Below are 19093 nucleotides of genomic sequence, written 5' to 3' on the forward strand. Positions count from 1 at the left end.
AAACTACAGATTGGGTGATGTCTATGAAGTTGAGCAGGTAGGCTCCAATTCCTTCTATAAAGGGAGATCAGGGCCTAGGAGTTATTTCCATTTGTATCTTTTGAGTCCAGGAGCTCAGTACCCAGAAACAGCTCATTAAGTATTTGTCGAATTGGCGGGCTGGCCAGCTTATGTGAAATCTCAGACTGTACTTTCTTGGTTTTTCAAAACAGAGTTGAAATTCAAGTGTTTAATGTTATTGTTATCTCTCTTTCAAGTACTCCAACTTCACTGCCAGCTCAAATCACTGCCCAGAAGCAGCTTTAAAACTTGTTAAATAGAATTCTGGAAGCAGAATATCCCTGACCCTTGGAATTACACAACAGAGGTTTTGCTGTTTCCCAGTCTGGGAAAGAGGAACCATGGTCTCTCCCATCTCTCTTAGCTCATGTGCTTGGTTGGTTTGTTTGTTTTAAAACTTTTTATTTGGAAATAATTTCAAACTTACAGTATAGTTGCAAAAATAATACAAAAATCCATACAGAGAACTACAACATACTCCCCACCCATATACCCAGATCCATTAACTTTTAACATTTTGCCACATCTGCTATATGATACTATATATCCATTTGTCTATCTATCCATCTGTTCTAATTTGCTAATGCTGCCAGAATGCAAAACACCAGAGATGGATTGGCTTTTACAAAAGGGGGTTTATTTGGTTACACAGTTACAGTCTTAAGGCCATAAAGTGTCCAAGGTAACACATCAGCCATCGGGTACCTTCACTGGAGGATGGCCAATGGTGTCCAGAAAACCTCTGTTAGCTGGAAAGGCACGTGGCTGGCATCTGCTCCAAAGTTCTGGTTTCAAAATGGCTTTTTCCCAGGACATTCCTCTCTAGCCTGCAGTTCCTCAAAAATGTCACTCTTAATTGCACTTGAGGTATTTGTCCTCTCTTAGCTTTTCTGGAGCAAAAGTCTGCTTTCAACGGCCATCTTCAAAATGTCTCTGTAAGCTGAAGCTCCTCTCTCAGTTCCAGTGCATTCTTCAAAGTGTTCCTCTTGGCTGTAGCTCCTCTTCAAAATGTCACTCACAGCTTCACTGAGTTCCCTCTGCCCATCAGCTCATTTATATGGCTCCACTGTTCAAGGCCCACCCAGTGGGTGGGCCAACACTCCATGAAAATTATCCAATTAGAGTCATCACCCACAGCTGGGTAGGGCACATCTCCACAGAAACACTCAAAGAATTATAATCTATCAACACTGATAACATCTGCCCACACAAGATTACATCAAAGATAATGGCGTTTGGGGGGCACAATATATTCAAACTGGCACACCATCTATTTTCTCAATACTTAAGAATAGGTCATAGACATTATGCTCCTTGAACACTTAATACTTCCATGTACATTTCCTAAGAACAAGGATATTCACTATGTAGTTATCAAGTACAGTTACCAAGTTTAGGAAATTTAACAATCATATAAAGTTTACCATCTATATTACAATTTGTTCCTAATGTCCCAATGCTCCTCGATGATTAGATCCAGTTCAGGATCATGTATTACATTTAATTACCATTGTAACTTTGGTCACTCTTTTTTTAAAAAATTGTAGAAACATATATACAACATAGAATTCCCCACTTCAACCACTTCCAAGGATACCACTCAGTGGGATTAATCACAATTACCATGTTGCACTACCTTCACCACCATCCATTACCAGAACTTTCCCATCTCCCCAAACAGAAACCCTACATCCATTATGCATTAATTCCCTAATCCCTTTCCCCCTTCCATCCCAACCTCACCCCTGAAAACCTAAACTCTACTTTCTGTGTCTATGAATTAGCATATTCTAGCTATATCATGCAAGCGAAATCATATAGTATCTGTCCCTTTGTGTCTGACTTATTGCACTTAACATTATGTCTTCAGGTTCATCCATCTGGTAGCATGTATCAGAATTCCATTGCTTCTTAGGGCGAGTAATATTCCATTGTATATGTATACCACATTTTGTCTGTCTGTTCATCTACTGATGGACATTTGGGTTGCTTCCACCTTTTGGCTATTTTGAATAACACTGCTGTGAACATGGGTGTGCAAATATCTGCTCAAGTCCCTGCTTTCAATTCTTTTGGGTATAACTAGAAGTAGGGTTGCTTGGTCATATGGTAGTTCTATGTTTAACTTTTGAGGAACTTCCAGACTGTTTTCCACAGCAGCTGCACCATTTTACATTCCCACCAACAGTGTATCAAAGTTCCTATTCTCTACATCCTCATCAGTACTTGCTATTTTCCTTTTTTAAATAGTAAGCATTCTGGTGAGTATAAAGTGGTATCCCATTGTGGTTTTGCTTTACATTTCACTAATGGCTAATGATGTTGAACATCTTTTCATATGCTATTGACTGTTTATATATCTTCTTCAGAGAAATGTCTACTCAAGTCCTTTACCATTTTTTAAATTGGGTTGTTTGTATTTTTGTTATTGAGTTGTAAGTATTCTTTATATATTCTGGATGTTAAACCCTTATCAAATGTATGGTTTCAAAATATTTTCTCCCATTCTGTTGTTTGTCTTTTTACTTTCTTGATAATATCCTTTGGTGCACAAAAGATTTTAATTTTGATGAAGACTGGTGTATTTTTCTTCTGTTGCTTGTGCTTTGGGTGTAGAGTCTAAGAATCCATTGCCTAATACAAGGTCCTGAAGATAGTTCTCCATATTTCCTTCTACAAGTTTTATAGTTTTGGCTCTTATATTTAACTTAACATATTAATACATTTTGAGTTAATTTTTGCATATGGTGTGAGGTCAGGATCCACTTTCATTCTTTTGCATTTGGATATCCCATTTTCCCAGCACCATTTGTTGAAGAGACTCTTTTTTCCCTGTTGAATGGATGTGGCAGCCCCTGGCCTGAACAGAACAGGCGTGCAGACCTTGGTGCACAGCAGTCTGCGTGACCTAGGCAGCTAATGTTTAACCTGTCATCTTTGTAAGCCAGTAAAGAGAAAAAGGATAAATTGTAACTTCAAACGAGAAGTAAGCAGGAGATGAGAAACTCTTGGTCTCACGAAAGAGCAAGAATGTTAATCTGGTCTACCTGCTTCCTGGCCCCCAAGTGTTATCACTCTTGTGGTTATTTACAAAGCCTCATCCTATAATTCTTTCCTTCCTGCACCACCCCCATGTCACAAGATGCTCTCCCACCCTAAGAATGTCTTGGTCTTAAACCCTTATAACTGGCTTGTTGTCCTCTTTCAAGCATGTGGCCAACTTCCCTGTGAAAGAGGCACCCACACGGTGAGAAAAAAGCCATTTGATTTCAGCCTCCCTGTGCATAAGCCCCAGATAAAGTTCATGTTTCAGAAAATGCTCGGTGTTCTTTGGTCTTTTGACTGGCAAAACCCCCTCGGGCTGTGACAATGGATTTGACTCCCTTGTCAAAAACCAATTGGTCATAGATATACAAGTTTATTTCTGAGCTATCAATTCTATTAAATTGGTCTATATGTTTGTCCTTGTGCCAATACCACACTGTTTGGATTGCTATAGCTTTGTAATAAGTGTTGAAATTGGGAACAGTGAGTCCTCCAACTTTGTTCTTCTATTTCAAGATGGTCTTGGCTATTTGGAGTCCCTTGCCCTTCCATACAAATTTAATGATTAGCTTTTCCATTTCCACAAAGGAGACTGTTGGAATTTTGATTGAGATTGTGTTAAATCTATAAATCACTTTGGGTACTACTGACATCTTAACAATATAAACTCTGCCAATTCACAAGTACAGAATATCTTACCATTTATTTAGACCTTTTTAAATTTATTTCCATAATGATTTGTAGTTTTCTGTGTATGTTCTTTACATCCTTGGTTAAATTTATACTAGATAGTTTGTTATTTTATTTGCTATTCTGAATGGAATTGTTTTCTTGATTTCCTTTGAGGATTGCTCATTGTTGCTGTACAGAAACATCACTGATTTTTCTTTGTTAATATTGTACCACACCACTTTGCTGAATTCATGTCCTTGACTTTTAATTTTGGACCACTGTTTAGTGTGAGAATTTGATCATGGGAAGAGGTAAACCTCTATTGAAATAATTTATAAACCCTCACACCCATCACTCACTCATTCCTGCCTATCACTCACTGTGATGATTAGGTTCATGTGTCACCTTGGCCAAGTGATAGTGCCCAGGGATCTGATCAATCAAGCACTGGCCTGTTACTGCAAGGACATTTGTGGCTTGTTAATAAACCAGGCTGGTTTGTTAAATCATCAGTCAGTTGATTGCATCTGTGGCTGATTACATGAAGGGAGTGTCTTCCACAATAAGAGAATTCAATCAACTGGATTTAATCCAATCAGTTTAATTCAATCAGAGGACTTTTAAGGGAAAAGAGAGAGAAATTTCTCTTCTTCAGCTAGCCAGCCTCTCCTGGGGAATTCATTGAAGACCTTCATCAGAATTGCCAGCTCACTGCCTGCCCTACAGAATTTGGACTCGTGCATCCTGCCGTACGGAGTATGGACTTGTGCATGCTCACAGTCGCATGAGATACTTTTATAAAATTTCATATTTACAGATATCTCCTGTTGATTCTGTTTCCCTAGAGAATTGTGACTAATACACTCACCAATCATCCCTTCATTTGAATAACAATTGTTAATGCTGGATCCTGTGAGGAGCTGGTGGTTTAGTAGGGGAGGCAGACAGCAAACAGACATGGAAGCACTAGCCCGTAAACCCCCCTCCAAAATGGAGCAACCTGAGAGCAGGAATCACACTTTATTTGCCTTCGGAGTTCTGGTGCCTAGAACTGTCTATTGAGTACAGGTCTTCGGTATAGATGCAGATTGACAGCTAAACTGAGAAAGGTGCTTTCCAAGATCTTTCTCTTGTGCTTCTTTATAGGGACTGTTTTTAATATCAATGATTTCATACAGATGTTAAGTCCGGGGAAACAGAACAAGAACTGACATTAATGCTTAAAAAAAAAAAATTTTTACACTTTTTTTTTTTTAACTTTTTATTTTGACATTATTTCAGACTTACAAAGAAATTGCAAGAAAATTACAAGGATCCCCATATACCCTCTACATTGTCTCCAGATGTTAAGATTTGACCACATTTGCTTTATGCTCTCTCTCTACATCCAGCACATCCAGCCACACATTATTTTTTTTATGAATCATTGGAGTCATTTACAGTTATCACACCTCTTTCCTCATAAATACTTGAGTGTGTATTTCCCAAAAAAACAAGGACAATCTCTCATATAACCCCAGGAAGTTAACATTAATTTAATACTATAACCTGCAGACCTTATTGAGATTTCACCAATTGTCCCAGTAATGACCTTTTTTAGCAAAATAAAATTCCTGTCGGCGGAAAGGTGCGTACAGTGGGTGCGAAGGATCAACACACAGCGCATACTATAGGCGCCCGAGGTTTTGGAGCACCAGGAGCGAGAGCGTGAACACGGCTACGCCCCTACGTGCCCTTCAATGGTATAGGCCGCCCCCGGCTGCAGCATTCAAAGCCCGCACCGAGGCTGAGCGGGGCACAAACACCGCAGCGGAGACAGCAACACTGAGATCTACACACAATGAGCCGGGGGGGAAAATCATTGAGTTCATCTGCACTTGTGTTCAAAGAATACTTAGAAGTTCTGATTCCACTGGGATCAGACTGCACCAGACACAGACAAGGTTTCCTCCACGAAGCCAAAGCGCACTTCAAGGGACTTGAGGAAGCTGAAAGAAGAGCCAACACCAGCTCGAGAACTTGGAATGAGAACAGAGATTTTTGAAGCAGTGATTGGAACAGCTGCAGGGTCCTCACGAGATGGAACGAATTCCAGTGGACAGCACTGGATCAACTGTGTCTTCAGATCGTTCTGATTGGGAGCGAGAGGAAACGGCGGTGGATGTTGAAAGCGCAGGGCTCTCCCGTGGAGACGTGGACAGTATCAGTCCCGCCAGCAGCGGTGACAGTGAGGACAGCAGTAGCGGGCAGCGTGTTGGGAGCGAGGAGGGTTAATCCAGTCCAGTGTCAAACTTTTCTCCACTTCCTAGACCCCATCGTGACATAACAGTGCAGGACTGGGCCAATTCCATCCAAATAATCTCTTAAGTTAGGTTCATGATGCAATCTCCTCTTTAAAACTAAACAAACATAAACTTGAACAAAAGGGTCAAAAGACCAGTATTTAAGTGAATGCTTAGATAAAAGTGGGGCAGAGCCTCCCAGCTGAGCAAATATTTATAATATTCATATTGGAAAAATTACAATTTCTAATGATAGTAGAAAACTTGTGTGACATTTCCTTGATTTTAATTGAAAAAAGAACATTGGAGATTCCATCCTCTTTTTTTTCTTTTTTCTAGCTTATTCATTCTGCATTGAGTAGACTCATTTAAGGAGTCCTAAAAACAAACAAAATCAAACCTATAGTAATGCAAGAAAAGATAATCAAATATTAATCTTGGGTAGCTTAAGCTATTATAACACAGCCTGGGACACCTATGGATGATCAATTCTTTAGAAAAAATTAAAAAGCTCATTTCGTGCTCTGCAAAAGCAGAGACTCCCCTAAAGTCTGTTGAAAGGGATCGTCGTGCAACCAGCTTTCTGGTGGATTCCATGCTAAGGGAGCTGACCTTATCCTGCATTGTTAGCACTAGGGCACCAAACCCCCAGCTCCCAGCCAGCCACTCCTAGGCCCCCGGGCAGCATGGGGACAGTCCTGGCCTGACAGTCTCTACCATACCAAGACCTAAGAGTACAGTGGAGGGGCCAGTGGGAAAAAGCTCCACGTGTCTCTCAGTCTGTGGCAGCCAGAATTGTGGACGCAGAGAAGCAGAGCAAGGTCTGAGCCATGGCAGCGTATTTATTTCAGTTTTGACAACAGTTGGTATGTGTTAAAAACCGAAATGACATCTTTTTAAAGCTTATCAAGACCAAAATGGCATCTTTTTAAAGATTGTCCATAAAAACATAGGTGTCTTTTATGCAGGAAAAACACCTGGGGCTAAAAATCGTCTATTTTAATACAACATTTGATAATGATAAAACGCCTCACACCTTGCTCTTTGTAGTGCATAAAATGAATGAGGTCTGGGTTATCGAGAGAAAAGGTCAATGCTGTTGTTTTTGTTTTCTTTTAGAATCATTACCCTTTACCAGCTTTTAACCATCTGGTATCTATAGTAGATACATTATCACAGTTAACATGGTTAAATTCAGCACTTGTCTCATTTTAGTGTCAAGGCCATCTCCTTCCCCACAAAACCACTGGCAGGTGCTGTTGTTGACCTTATGAATATTTTCAGAGATGTTATTTTCTTTAAAGGGAAATTGCTAGCCTGCATTTTGATGTTGTGTGTTCCCTTTGCCTTTTAAACTCCAAGATTCCCCTCTGGCACTCTCCCTTACCCCAGGAAGCCTTCTTGGAGAGAAACCTTACCCCTGGAGGTATGAACTTCGTGTACTTTAAATAATTTAACTACCCTGAGTTACTTAAAAAAAAAAAAATTATGATTTTTACAACATATTACTGATTTTAATTGATTGCTAAATTCATTCCTGTAGTTTTGTTCTGTATTTTAGATGGGGCTGAGCAAGGAAAAAGAAGCCATACATCCTATTTAGCACTACAGTTGTGTTATCTTTTGTAAGGAGTACTGTAATAGTATTCACTGCTTCTATCTGTGCAGTATACCATGTTGGTCATACATAAGGCCTCAGCATATACTTACTTGTTCTTGTGTTCTTCATGTGCCTCCAAATATTCTGTCTTTGATTGTGCTGAGTTTGCCTGGAAGAAATTCTTTTAGGTAGTTGTGTGTGAAAAGCTGCACGCTTTTAGAAGCCCATTATTAGAACTTGTTACTTCCAACTTAATGAAAAAATGACAAAACAACTTCATTGCTATGACTTAGGTGAATTATTTCTGGTTTCATTTATAATTACTCCTGACCAGGTCAAGATGTTGCTCCGTGTATTTGCTTCCTTTTGACTTTCCCAAGTGAGTCATAGTTGGAAGATCATGCTAACTAGTATGTAAAGTAAATGGAAACCAATGACCAAGTTTCCTTTTCTTATTCCCATGACATTCACTCCCATCATTTGGCCTAAGACTGTAATTTGAGACTTCACTCAGGTGAACTTGAGGTTTTGCCATTTTGTTTTACATGTCCAAAGATGGTGGGCTGGAAAGCCTTTGCTGCAAACTTACAGTACCCATTTCAATGGCATGCTAAATTACTCCCTCTCTGGTTTTGTTTTCCTTGTTGGGGAGTGGGAGGTGAATTATACAATGAGTAAGAAGTATTAATTCCTTTAAAAGACAAATCAACTTTGAAGGTACAAAAATTACTTGTAAGAAATAGAAATTGTGAATGAAGAGGAAAAAAAAAAGAAAGAAAAGAAAATTCCAGATCATGCATTGCACTTGGGTTGCCACGTCTCCTTAGTCTCCTTTAATCTGGAATAATTCCTTAGTTTCTGTTTTTGGTAACATTACATTTGGGGGCCAGTTATTTTGCAGAATATCCCTCAATTTGGGTTTGTCTGATGTTTCCTCATGTTTAGATTCAAGCTGTGTATTTTTGGCAGGAAAACCACAGAAGGATACTGAGTTCTCATTGCATCCTATCAGGAGGCACAGGCTGCTGATTACTGGCAGTGCAAACATTGATCATTTGCTTAAGGTGCTATGGAGCAGGTTTCTCCACTATTTTACTATTTTATCCTTTGTAACTACTAAGCATGTGGTGGGGAGATATTTTGATTCTATGTAAATATTCTGTTGGCCTCAAAGTTTCACTCACTAGTCTTAACATCCATTGATGATTCTTGCCTGAATAAATTATTATTATTATGGTTGCCAAATGGTGATTTTCTAGTTGAGTTCTCCTCTGTTAGCTGGCTTTATGCTTGCAAGAAAGAGCTTTCCCTTCTTTATTTATTTGTATCAGTGTGGACCCATGGCTTCTTGTTGTATTAAATGGGTCATAATCCTTACTGGTAGTAATTATTTTGATGCCCAAATATTGTTCCAGATTTGGCCAATAGAACCCCTAAAGCCAGCTTTTGTGTCCTCCTGACCTGGCCTTGTCATTCTTTGGGTCTCTCATTTTAAAGAGGCAGCCTTTTCCAGATGGGTTGAACCTTTTTCTATATTCCTTTGACTTCCTGATAAAAACTCAAGCCAATTTCTCCACCTGGTTAGAAAACTGTTCCTCCCCCATTTGCCCACCTCTACTGTTAACCTTCACCCCCACCCCTGTGAAACAGGATTTTCCCGCAAGGAGACTTCACCAGCAACTGACAGGGCATTAGCATGGCCATCTTCGAACACAAACGGGAGACAGTCAGTCCCTGACACAGGGGTCAGGCGTCAGGCGCCAGCAGGGGGTGAACACAGCCATGCTAATGGTATTTGTTTTTCCTTTGTGTAAACCAGGTGATGGTTGCAAGGGATTTGCCCTTTGCTTCTCTTTTGCTTTTTTATTCTCCAAAGCGAAAGCAAATTGTAATTGTTTAGTAATAAAGGGCACCTGAAAGGTGAGTTCTCACCTCTGAGTTAACTGTCAAAAGAGGGAAAAACAGAAAAAAAAATCAGATAAACAGTCCATTTTATATTCAATCTTACTTCAAAAGAGCATACTTTTTTTCCCATTTCCTTGCATCAGACTGGGCAAGGAGAATTTTCTTTTTTGCACCGGGAAATAGGAGAAACAAAGACAAGGTGTGGGAAAGCAAATGAAAAAATAAATGAATTGATTTGAAATTATACATGATGTAATGATAAAAGTTTCTTGGCCCACTGTCCGAGGAAGAACTGCAGGTGCTGGCCATGCAGGGGTTGGGTATAAATACATTAGACCCCACCCTTTTCAGTAGCAGGTCACGCAACCTTGGACATTAGAGCCTGTCTTATTGAGAGAAAGAAGGTTCCTAGGGAAGGACAGCACAGGCAGATGAAAGAGGGCAGACCTCTCACCAGACAGAGGCCGGTGTCACCCTTGGGAGAGGCGTACCCGCATCGCCCTCGGGTATGGGACCAGGTCTTCAGGAAACCAATGCGGTGTGCCCTGAAGGGAGGTGACCGGAGAGAAGCCAAACTGGAAATGCAATCCTCAAGGGGGAAGACTATGCAAACATCCCTACTAGTTACACGGCTTAGAAGAAAACTATAGATCCTCTGGTTTTCCTGGGGGAAGAGGCTTTTCCTAAGCCACAGATGATGTGTAAGTTCTGGAAGATGAAGGGAAGGGATGGTTTTCCAGTTGAACTGTTAAAGCTCAGCAGTTGTTTCATTCCAGTGCACGTTGCTCCTGTGGCTGTGGCCGCACAAGTGGAGGTGGGGATAAACCTTCTGGCTGGACATGGCCGGTGTTCGCAGGGTCCATCTCGTCAGCCTCTGTGAAGCTGGGAACACAAGGTGTCTAAGACGTGCCTCCCCTTCCTTCCTCCCTCCCACCTTCCCTTGCTCCCTCCTTCCATCTCTCTATCTCCCTTGCTCCCTCCTTCCCTTCCTTCCTGCCTGCCTCCTCCCTTATTCTTTCCCTCCTTCCCTCCCTCCCTCCCCATCTATTTCCCTCCCTTCCTTCCTTTCTTCTGTGAAGAAGAAAACCTTTCCCATGTACAACTCTTGAACTCACCATCATAAAGTTGACCTAGCTTTATTTTTCAATAATGAATATTTTGTTATTGCTTCAATTACATGACTATGTACCACAATCTATCCTCTTTCTTTCTCAAATACTTAAAAGCCCTTTTTTCCTTTTCTTTGACATTTTTTGCCACATATCCTCATGACTGATTTTTTTTTTAACAAAGTCTGAGATAAACAGAGGTGTAGAAAGAGGCAGGATTTTAGCATAGATTGTGGATGAGAAAAGGCACAGGGGACGGGGCTGGGGCAGTATTGGTTGAGGGAAGGAAGTGTATTTCTTACTTTTTATCCTATTTATCCATCTAATCTATGAATTATTAACAGAAAATGAACATAAGTGGAGAGTGGAGACTGGGAACAAAATCCTTTGGATTGGGCTTTGGAATTTGGATAATTTAAGCAAGAGTGCTTGGAAAAAGCAAAAGGTTGTACACGTATTACTAGCTAAGCCCCTAATGATTTCTCTCTCTATGGAATTTTTGTTGGGCTTGATGTTTCTGCTTTTCAGTTGGTGTCAAAGTGGTTAGAAATATACCATTTGGCCTTATTCCAAAAACAAATACTACTGGATACTGTTAATGCTTCGTTTGTCTATGTGTATCGTGGCAACCAGATTATATCTGTTTTGGGTGCAAGGCCACCATCTTACTCTTTTTAATACACTGTATCCAAGCAGGGCTGGGTAATATGATTTATTGAGTATTTACTAAGTGCCAGGAGCTGATCTATACTTTTTATGAATGCTAACTCATAATCCCCTGAAACACCATAAAGCACGTGTATTATCGTCCCCATTTGTAGATGAAGTAGCTGAGGACAAACATCATGAAACCAGTAAGAGGCAACTCTGAACCAGGGTTGTCAGTCCCCCAGAGCTCACACCCTCAACAACCATGTGACGTGGTCATCATAAACTAAAAATGTATGGATTGGTTTTTGACACAAAAGCCCATAAAATACTGCTTTCACTTTTAATCGATAGCCGTCAGGTGCTACCTTCATTCACCAAATATTTACTGACCGTCTACTGAGTGCCAGGAGCTATCCTACATACTAAAGAATCATACTTGAAAAAAATCTCTGTCCTCATAGAGCTTACTCTGTAGTGGAAAAGATGGATCATAAACAAATAAATCTATGACAATGTCCAGTAGTAACACATGCTAGAAAGAAAAACCAAGCAGAGGAAGAAAAGAAAAGTGGATAAGAGAGAGGTGGGTGGCCCAATGGACTCGGCTACAGATTCCTTCACCCTCCCAAGTGGGTTTCACCAAGAAGGGATTTGGTGCTCATGAATGAAGTGATTTAGGGATGTGTGTGTTTCCTGTGGCTGCTTTAACAAATTTCCATAGACTCAGCTTATGAAAACAGAAATTTATTTTGTCACCATTCTGAAGGCCGAAAGTCTGAACTCAGTATCCCTGTGCTGAAATCAAGGTGTCAGCAGAGCTGCAGTCCCCTAGAGGCTCTGGGCGGAATCTGTGCCTTGCTCTTCCAGCTTCTGGTGGCTGTCAGCCTTCCTTGCCTTGTGGCCACCTCACTCCAATGCCTCCTCTTCCATCTGTAATCACATCTCCCTCTGCCTCCCAGAGGATCCAGGAAAATTTCCCCATCTCAAAATCCTGAGCTTAATCATATCTGCAAAGACCTGGTCCAGTCTTGTCTTGTCTTGTCTTGTCTTTTGTCTTGTCTTGTCTTGTCTTGTCTTGTCTTGTCTTGTCTTTTGTCTTGTCTTGTCTTGTCTTGTCTTGTCTTTTGTCTTGTCTTGTCTTTTGTCTTGTCTTTTGTCTTGTCTTGTCTTGTCTTGTCTTTGTCTTGTCTTTCCTTTTCTTTTCTTCTCTTTCCTTTCATTTTCTTTCTTTTCTTTCCTCCCTCCTGTCCTTCGTTCCTTTCTTCTTTCCTCCCTTCCTTCCTTCTTTCCTTCCTTCCTTCCTTTATGTATTTATTTTTGCCATATAAGGTAACATTCACAGGTTCCAGGAATTAGAATGTGGATTTTTTGAGGGGGCAGTTTTCTGCCTACCAGAGGGAATTATTTGTGGATTCTGTTTATCAGTGTAAAATCTAGTCCCCTATGACAAGCATCCTATTTATACATCTTAAAAGCACCCATAATTTTCTCCATGGGCAAAGGTTTACAAAGTAGCATCCTGGGAAATCCATCATGATTGGAAGAAGGAAGGAGAGAGAATGGGGGCAGCAAGGGCACTGCCCACAGTGATCTCCCTCTCATCATAGTGCACACATTATGGTGGTTGTTGTTGTTTTGGTTTTTTTTCCAATTCAGTTTTATTGAGATATATTCACATACCCTACAGTCATCCACAACGTACAATCAATTGTTCATAGTACCCTCATATATAGTTGTGCATTCATCACCAAAGTCAATTTTTGAACATTTTCATTACTCCAAAAAAAATAAGAAGAAAAATACAAGCAAAAAAGAACACTCAAAACATCCCATCCCCCCCATTATTCATTTACTTTTTGTTCCCATTTTTCTACCCATCTGTCCATACAATGGATAAAGGGAGTGTGAGCTACAAGGTCACACTGTGTAAGCTACATAGTTATACTATTGTCTTCAAAAATCAAGACTACTAGGTTGCAGTTCAGCAGTTTCAGGTATTTCCTTCTAGCTATTCCAATACACTAAAAACTAAAAAGGGATATCTATATAAGGCATAAGAATAACCTCTAGAATGACCTCTCAACTCCATTTGAAATCTCTCAGCCACTGAAACTTTATTTTGTTTCATTTCACTTTCCCCTTTTGGTCAAGAAGGCTTTCTCAATCCCACGATGCCAGGTCCAGGTTTATCCCTGGGAGTCATGTCCCATGTTGCCAGGCAGATTTACACTCCTGGGAGTCAAGTCCCACATAAGGGGAAGGGCAGTGAGTTTACCTGCAGAGTTGGCTTACAGAGAGAGACCACATCTGAGCAACTAAAGAGGTTCTCTGGGGGAACGGAGTGCACACGTTTTACAGAGACTAAGGGCTTGGGACTTATCTTTTTAAAGGCTGTAGAAATGGAGAAAGACTTAAAGATTCTTCTACACCAATTTTTATGGTTTTCTAAGGAAAGACCAGGGCAACATTGATCAGTTCTACATGAAGAGAAGCTTTTGTGCAGGGGGAAATAAGCAGGGAAAATGCAGAAGCAGCAGGGGACAGTGGGCAGGTGGCAAATGAAAGAAGCACAGACCCAAGTCCCTCTTCTGCCAGGAAGCCTGAAGGGGCACATCCTCCAGCTGTGAGAGACTCGAGTCCACAGCTGATAGCCAGAACTGGCCCCAAGATAGGAAAGGCACAACAGAAGTAATTTCGTACAGGCTAAGCTTGCAATGCTGACTCTGGCTGTGACATTCCTTGGGGTCTATATTGCAAACACATACAGATCAGCCATCATTCTGACATCCTGTTAATATGTGAGTAGCTAATCCCCTGTCAAGGAACCCTCTCACCATGTTCACAGCTCCTGTTGTGTCATCTGTAGAAAGCAATGGATTAGAAGACAGCACAGAACATTTTCAACCCCATCCTTCTCTCCCTAGCATTCTTTGACCCATGTTTTCTTCATTCATTTGTTAAATGGAGGTGAAAATACTTAACTCATAGGATTGGTGAAAGGGTTTGGCACAGAAACAAGTGTCAACATGTGTTTGGGAACTCTGAGTTCGTGATTTCAGTTGCGTGAAGGTGTTCCCAGTAACCAGTGCCCTCCCGAACCCACATAATAACCTTTTGCCAAAAATTGTGATTACTGATTCTGAGTGTTTACTAAAGAAAAAGCAAACTTAATTCCTTTTAGAATATCATTCACTGTATTCTCTCCTTTTTACACCTTCTTTTCCAGATGGTAACAAACAATAATCCAGATGGGGTGCAGGTGCTGTAAAATGATTCAAAGGTAATGTTGAAGAACTACTTCATCTGAACAGAGAAACTTGGGATTCCCATGGAGTCACTTTTAAAGACCATGTATGGATTCAGTGCATTTTTCCAGCTTGAGACATGATTGAAATTGCCAATAAATTAAGAGTTTGGAACTGCTTTGATGTCATTTAAGAGGACACGTGGCCTGGATATGTAAACTGTTTTTGCCCACTGTTGAGAGCATGTTGAGAATAACATCAGTCTCTGAGACTGATTTTATTTGGGTTGAATTTACATTACTGCAGGGAGTATCAACACAAAGAAAAGCTAAGTTTTCAGGAGATGCATAAATTGCGTCATTGAAAGTAAAACCCCAACCACATTAAAATGTGCTTTTAATTTGGCCGATATTGTATTCATAAAAATTTGGGTTAAATGAATAGAATTCTACCTAAAATAAAAGGAAATGGTTAACTGACACTCTTTCCTTCTTAACAAATAAAACTATCGATACACTGGTTCTTTTCCAGACACATAACATATATAAATTTATTCCAGTGATATCATAATATGATGTTAGGCTTCATTCAAAAAGATTTGCTAAAATTAACTTTCATGCTGCTACAGACATCAAAAGTATTGTTTTCATGATTGCATAATATTCCATTGAGGGGATAGATCTTCAGTACTTAACCATTTATTCCCTGGCATTGGATTCATTTTATTTATTTTTATTTTTAAATTCCATGAAGCACTTTGTACTTGGTCATCCTTTCCTCCTCTTTTGATCTCTTCTTAAGCTCTGTTTCCAGTGGTAGAACATGTTTGTCTCAACTACATCTATTTGATTTAGACACACTATATAGGCTTAAAAGAACAACTGATCATAGAAATTAAATCAGCAGTGATAGTAGAAAGAAGCAAAGCCTGTGGTAGAAAGGATCAGTAGTGGTACCCACCTGACTGATTTTCAATTTTCTGTCACCCCCAGCTATATCTTTGATCCAGTTCAAGTGCCCTCCCCTGGCTATGTCAACGAAGTAAGCACTTGCAAGTTAGAGGAAGATGATGCTGTCAAACTAAAAGGCAAGCAGAGCAGTGATGTCCTGGTGCATAAAAACGCCCTTCAGAATGAGGGCTTGGAGAGAGCCGAGAGCAGAAGCAGGACAGCCAGTCCGCAGGTGCCTTGCTGGCCTCAGGGGGACGGAGGGGCGCCCCGCACGGAGGAGACTGAAGGTGCCGTTGATGGCATTGCCCCTGCTGCTGCTTCGCAGCCCACCGGGAATCCCAGGCCCCACCGGGATGACAGGGGCCCGTTGGCCAGTTCTGCAAACGATGTTCACCCGACGCAACCCTTCCCCGATGGAGAGGGTGCTAGGAAACTGGATTATGCACTGCCGGCTTCCAAAGAGACCTCAGTCATCCAGGATGGAGACTTCAGGGTTCCTTCCGAGGACAAAAGCCATGCCGCAGAAGTACAAGACCATATCATACAGATCCCAGCCCCAGATTACCCTCAACTCTGGGGCTCAGTAGTAGACAGTGTTGCTCATGAAGAAAGGGATTGTCTTTTCCAGAACCACGCTGGGGATGAACCCCTGGAGAGCATTCACCCCAGGGCAGGGGAGCATGACTGGAGAAGCTGGGATTCATTAAACGAGGCGGTGACAACAGAGGTGTTAAGTGTCTACTTTAAGGAGATGGGTCCTGCTCATGCTGCACCTGTGGGTGATACAAAAAATGAGCAGGAGGACTCCCGGGGCTCCCTCGGAGGCCGGGATGGAGGGGCGGTGGACGAGGACGCCGCAGTGGCGGAAGCCCTTGCGGCGTTAGAAGCTGCTACTGCGGGAGAAGATGTCGATGAGGCGTGTTAGGGGAGGGGGTTTGTGCAGGAAGTAAGCTACTGTCTGGACATCGCTGAGCGTGTAGGGAGGCGTTTGCTCCTTAGACCCAGGGCTGACATTCCGCCAGCGTGCACCCGGACAGCCTGACCAGTGTTTACACGCATCCTCTCTTACGACTGCCGGTATCTGTGCCATACTGCTTCTTAGATACTTGGCGCATCACTCTGTTTAGACGGGCGATCATTCAGGACACTAGAATAGAAAATCAGATTGGCCATTGCGCCCATGTCCACAGCAGATCTAGAAATTAAACTACCTGCTTGCCAACCCTCCAAGCTCCCGAGAATATCTAGTAAAGATGTCCATGAGAATGCTCTGAGATCCAGACCCTTAATCCCAAGAGCACAGAGTCGCGGAGTGTGCTGTTTGACTGTAAATTCCTTACCTTGTTTTGGGAGCCAAATGTCGGCCCCTCCCTGGAACAGGTAACTACCCCAGTGAAAGTGCCTAATGTGTTCCCAGAGTATGGCTTATCTTCAGGGACAATCACCCAGGGAACTAATAACTAATCATTTGTTTGACAGTGAGTTAAGCTCAGTGGCTTTCAGGGTGGAGCAGAAGTCACCAGTAAACATATGGTTAGTCATTAGCTGTGATATTAAGACACCTTGACCTTAACACTTTTTTTACGTTACTACCTTTTAATCTCCTTTGGGATTGAGGAGGCTGGCCAAAATAATTCTTAAAACTGCTTGTGTCATATTTGGGTTTTACGTTCATGAGGTTTGGAATAGCAAAGTGATCTATGGAGTGTTCCATGCCATTAAATGTTGAGTTCTGATTAAAATATAACATATGTGTCTGTCTGTCTTAACTCAAAGGTGGTTCCAATTTTCCCAGACTGAATATCAGTTACCATTAATGCTTTTGTCAGTTTAAAAAGCTAGGCTACTAAATTGCAGTCAAGGAGGAGACCAAGTCAATGAGCTGAGCATGGAGCACAGCTATAGCTCTCCATCCCCAGAGTTCAAACTCGGACACCATGACCACACGTGCGAAACTTACCTTAAGATTAAGGAAAACCAGCCCTCTCTGTATTTCAGCCTTCTGATCTATATAAACAAAAGACAACCATTCTGTTGTGGCTCATTGGAGAATTTGGAAGAGTTAGAAAAATGAAAACATGGAAGACGCCGTAATATGATGTTTCATAACACGGGCTCTGAAGTCTCACTGACCTTGGTTTGATTTCCAGCTTGGCCATGTGACCTTGGGCAAGCAACTTACCTTTCCATTACTCTGCCTGTTCAGTGAGAATAGCATGTATGTGTGAGAATTAAATGAGATGTTGCAAGTGAGTTTAGCACAGTGCCTGGCACACAGTAAGCACTCTTGAAAATGATGTCTTATTAATTAGAAATGAGCCCTTTAAGATTTTTTACATGCGCACAACTGAAAGCACTAATTTTATTAAATATTTATAATATAAACATAAAACATGATTTCTAGCATCTTTAAGGATAGCACTCTTACAGATGTTTAATGGGCATATATTACCCCGAGTCTTTTATGACAATGACAAGCCAGCTCTACAGGGTCTCTCAGAGCCCTTATGAGATAAAATTGGCAGTGTAAATTGCATTGTAGGTGTGTGTGCTGTTGCACTGTATACATCAAATGCTTAATATTTCAGAGTGCATATTCCTTAATTTCCTAAGCTTTTTAGTGGAGACTAGGTACAGCTGCCTATGATAATGGTTTATTCAAATATTTATCCCTTATGTAAAAGAAGTCTGGAGGTGGCAGTCCAGGCAGGAAGGGCATGCCATGGATCAAGGCTCCCTGCTCCTTCTATTGCTTTGCTTCCATTCTCAACGTCACCTTGTGGTCCAAAATGGCTGCTGGAGTTACAGTCATTACATTTGCTTTCCATGCAAGACAAAAGATAAAGGATCAGAAAAGTCCACTCCCTCTCTTTTAAGGACGTCCCAAAAGTATAATCAGTTTTTCCACTTTTACCTGATTGCCCAGCATCTGGTTATGTGGCCACATCTAGCTGCAAGAAAAACTGGGAAAAGTAGTTTTCCTAGCTCTGTGCTCCCCCAAATAATTCAAGATTATGCTACCGAGAAGGGGAAGAATGGACTTTTAGCACTGGGGTGGGTTTACAATCTGCCACACCAGGCCCTTAAAACACAAAAGCCCAGGATAGAGCTGGTTAGCAAGAAGTTAAAGAGTTTATTTACAGTAGCACCTTTGACATGTAAAGTCTTTGGTTCAGAGGAAGGAGGACTGGCCCACAATCCCAACTTGCTCCTGATATCTCCATCACAGAAGGATGTAAGAAGAAAATTCAGACAAGGAAGGGGATAGAGTAAGTTGTTAGTGTAGATAGGTCTCTTTTCCTTGTACAGAAACACACTTCCGCATTGACTGTGTGTGTGTGTGTGTGTGTGAGTGTGTGAATTTTCCATTTTAGGACTGTTGCAGAGAGTTCACCGTAACTGACAGCTCATTTAGAGATTAAGGATTCTTTCTGAGTGAAAAACTGTTTCAAAAAGGTTGCAGATGACCAAGAATTTCAAACCTCTTTTAAGCAATCTGGCCCCCCCCTTTTTTTACCACGATATCCAGGCTCCACCAAAAGATGTCAGGGAAAGTCGGAATCCTTTCTGAAAA

General features: G+C 41.2%; 1 protein-coding gene and 1 pseudogene across 2 annotated transcripts in view; both read left to right on the forward strand.

Moving 5' to 3' along the window:
• C3H4orf19 (chromosome 3 C4orf19 homolog) overlaps positions 1-17250 on the forward strand; it is a 102531-nt gene extending 85281 nt beyond the window's left edge. Inside the window, exons 1-3 of one of the 2 annotated variants that reach the window (XM_037829559.1) lie at positions 10406-10459; positions 14551-14604; positions 15562-17250. In XM_037829559.1, the coding sequence (XP_037685487.1) occupies positions 14573-14604; positions 15562-16444 (915 nt within the window). In that variant the 5' untranslated portion in view covers positions 10406-10459; positions 14551-14572 and the 3' untranslated portion in view covers positions 16445-17250. Of the gene's footprint in view, positions 1-10405; positions 10460-14550; positions 14605-15561 lie in introns of those variants that run through there. The other variant, XM_037829558.1, reaches the window with a different exon arrangement.
• On the forward strand, positions 5364-6114 carry LOC119530240 (annotated as a pseudogene).
• Positions 17251-19093: the final 1843 nt, after the last annotated feature.

Source organism: Choloepus didactylus, chromosome 3 (genome assembly GCF_015220235.1).
Source record: "Choloepus didactylus isolate mChoDid1 chromosome 3, mChoDid1.pri, whole genome shotgun sequence".
NCBI lineage: Eukaryota > Metazoa > Chordata > Mammalia > Pilosa > Megalonychidae > Choloepus > Choloepus didactylus.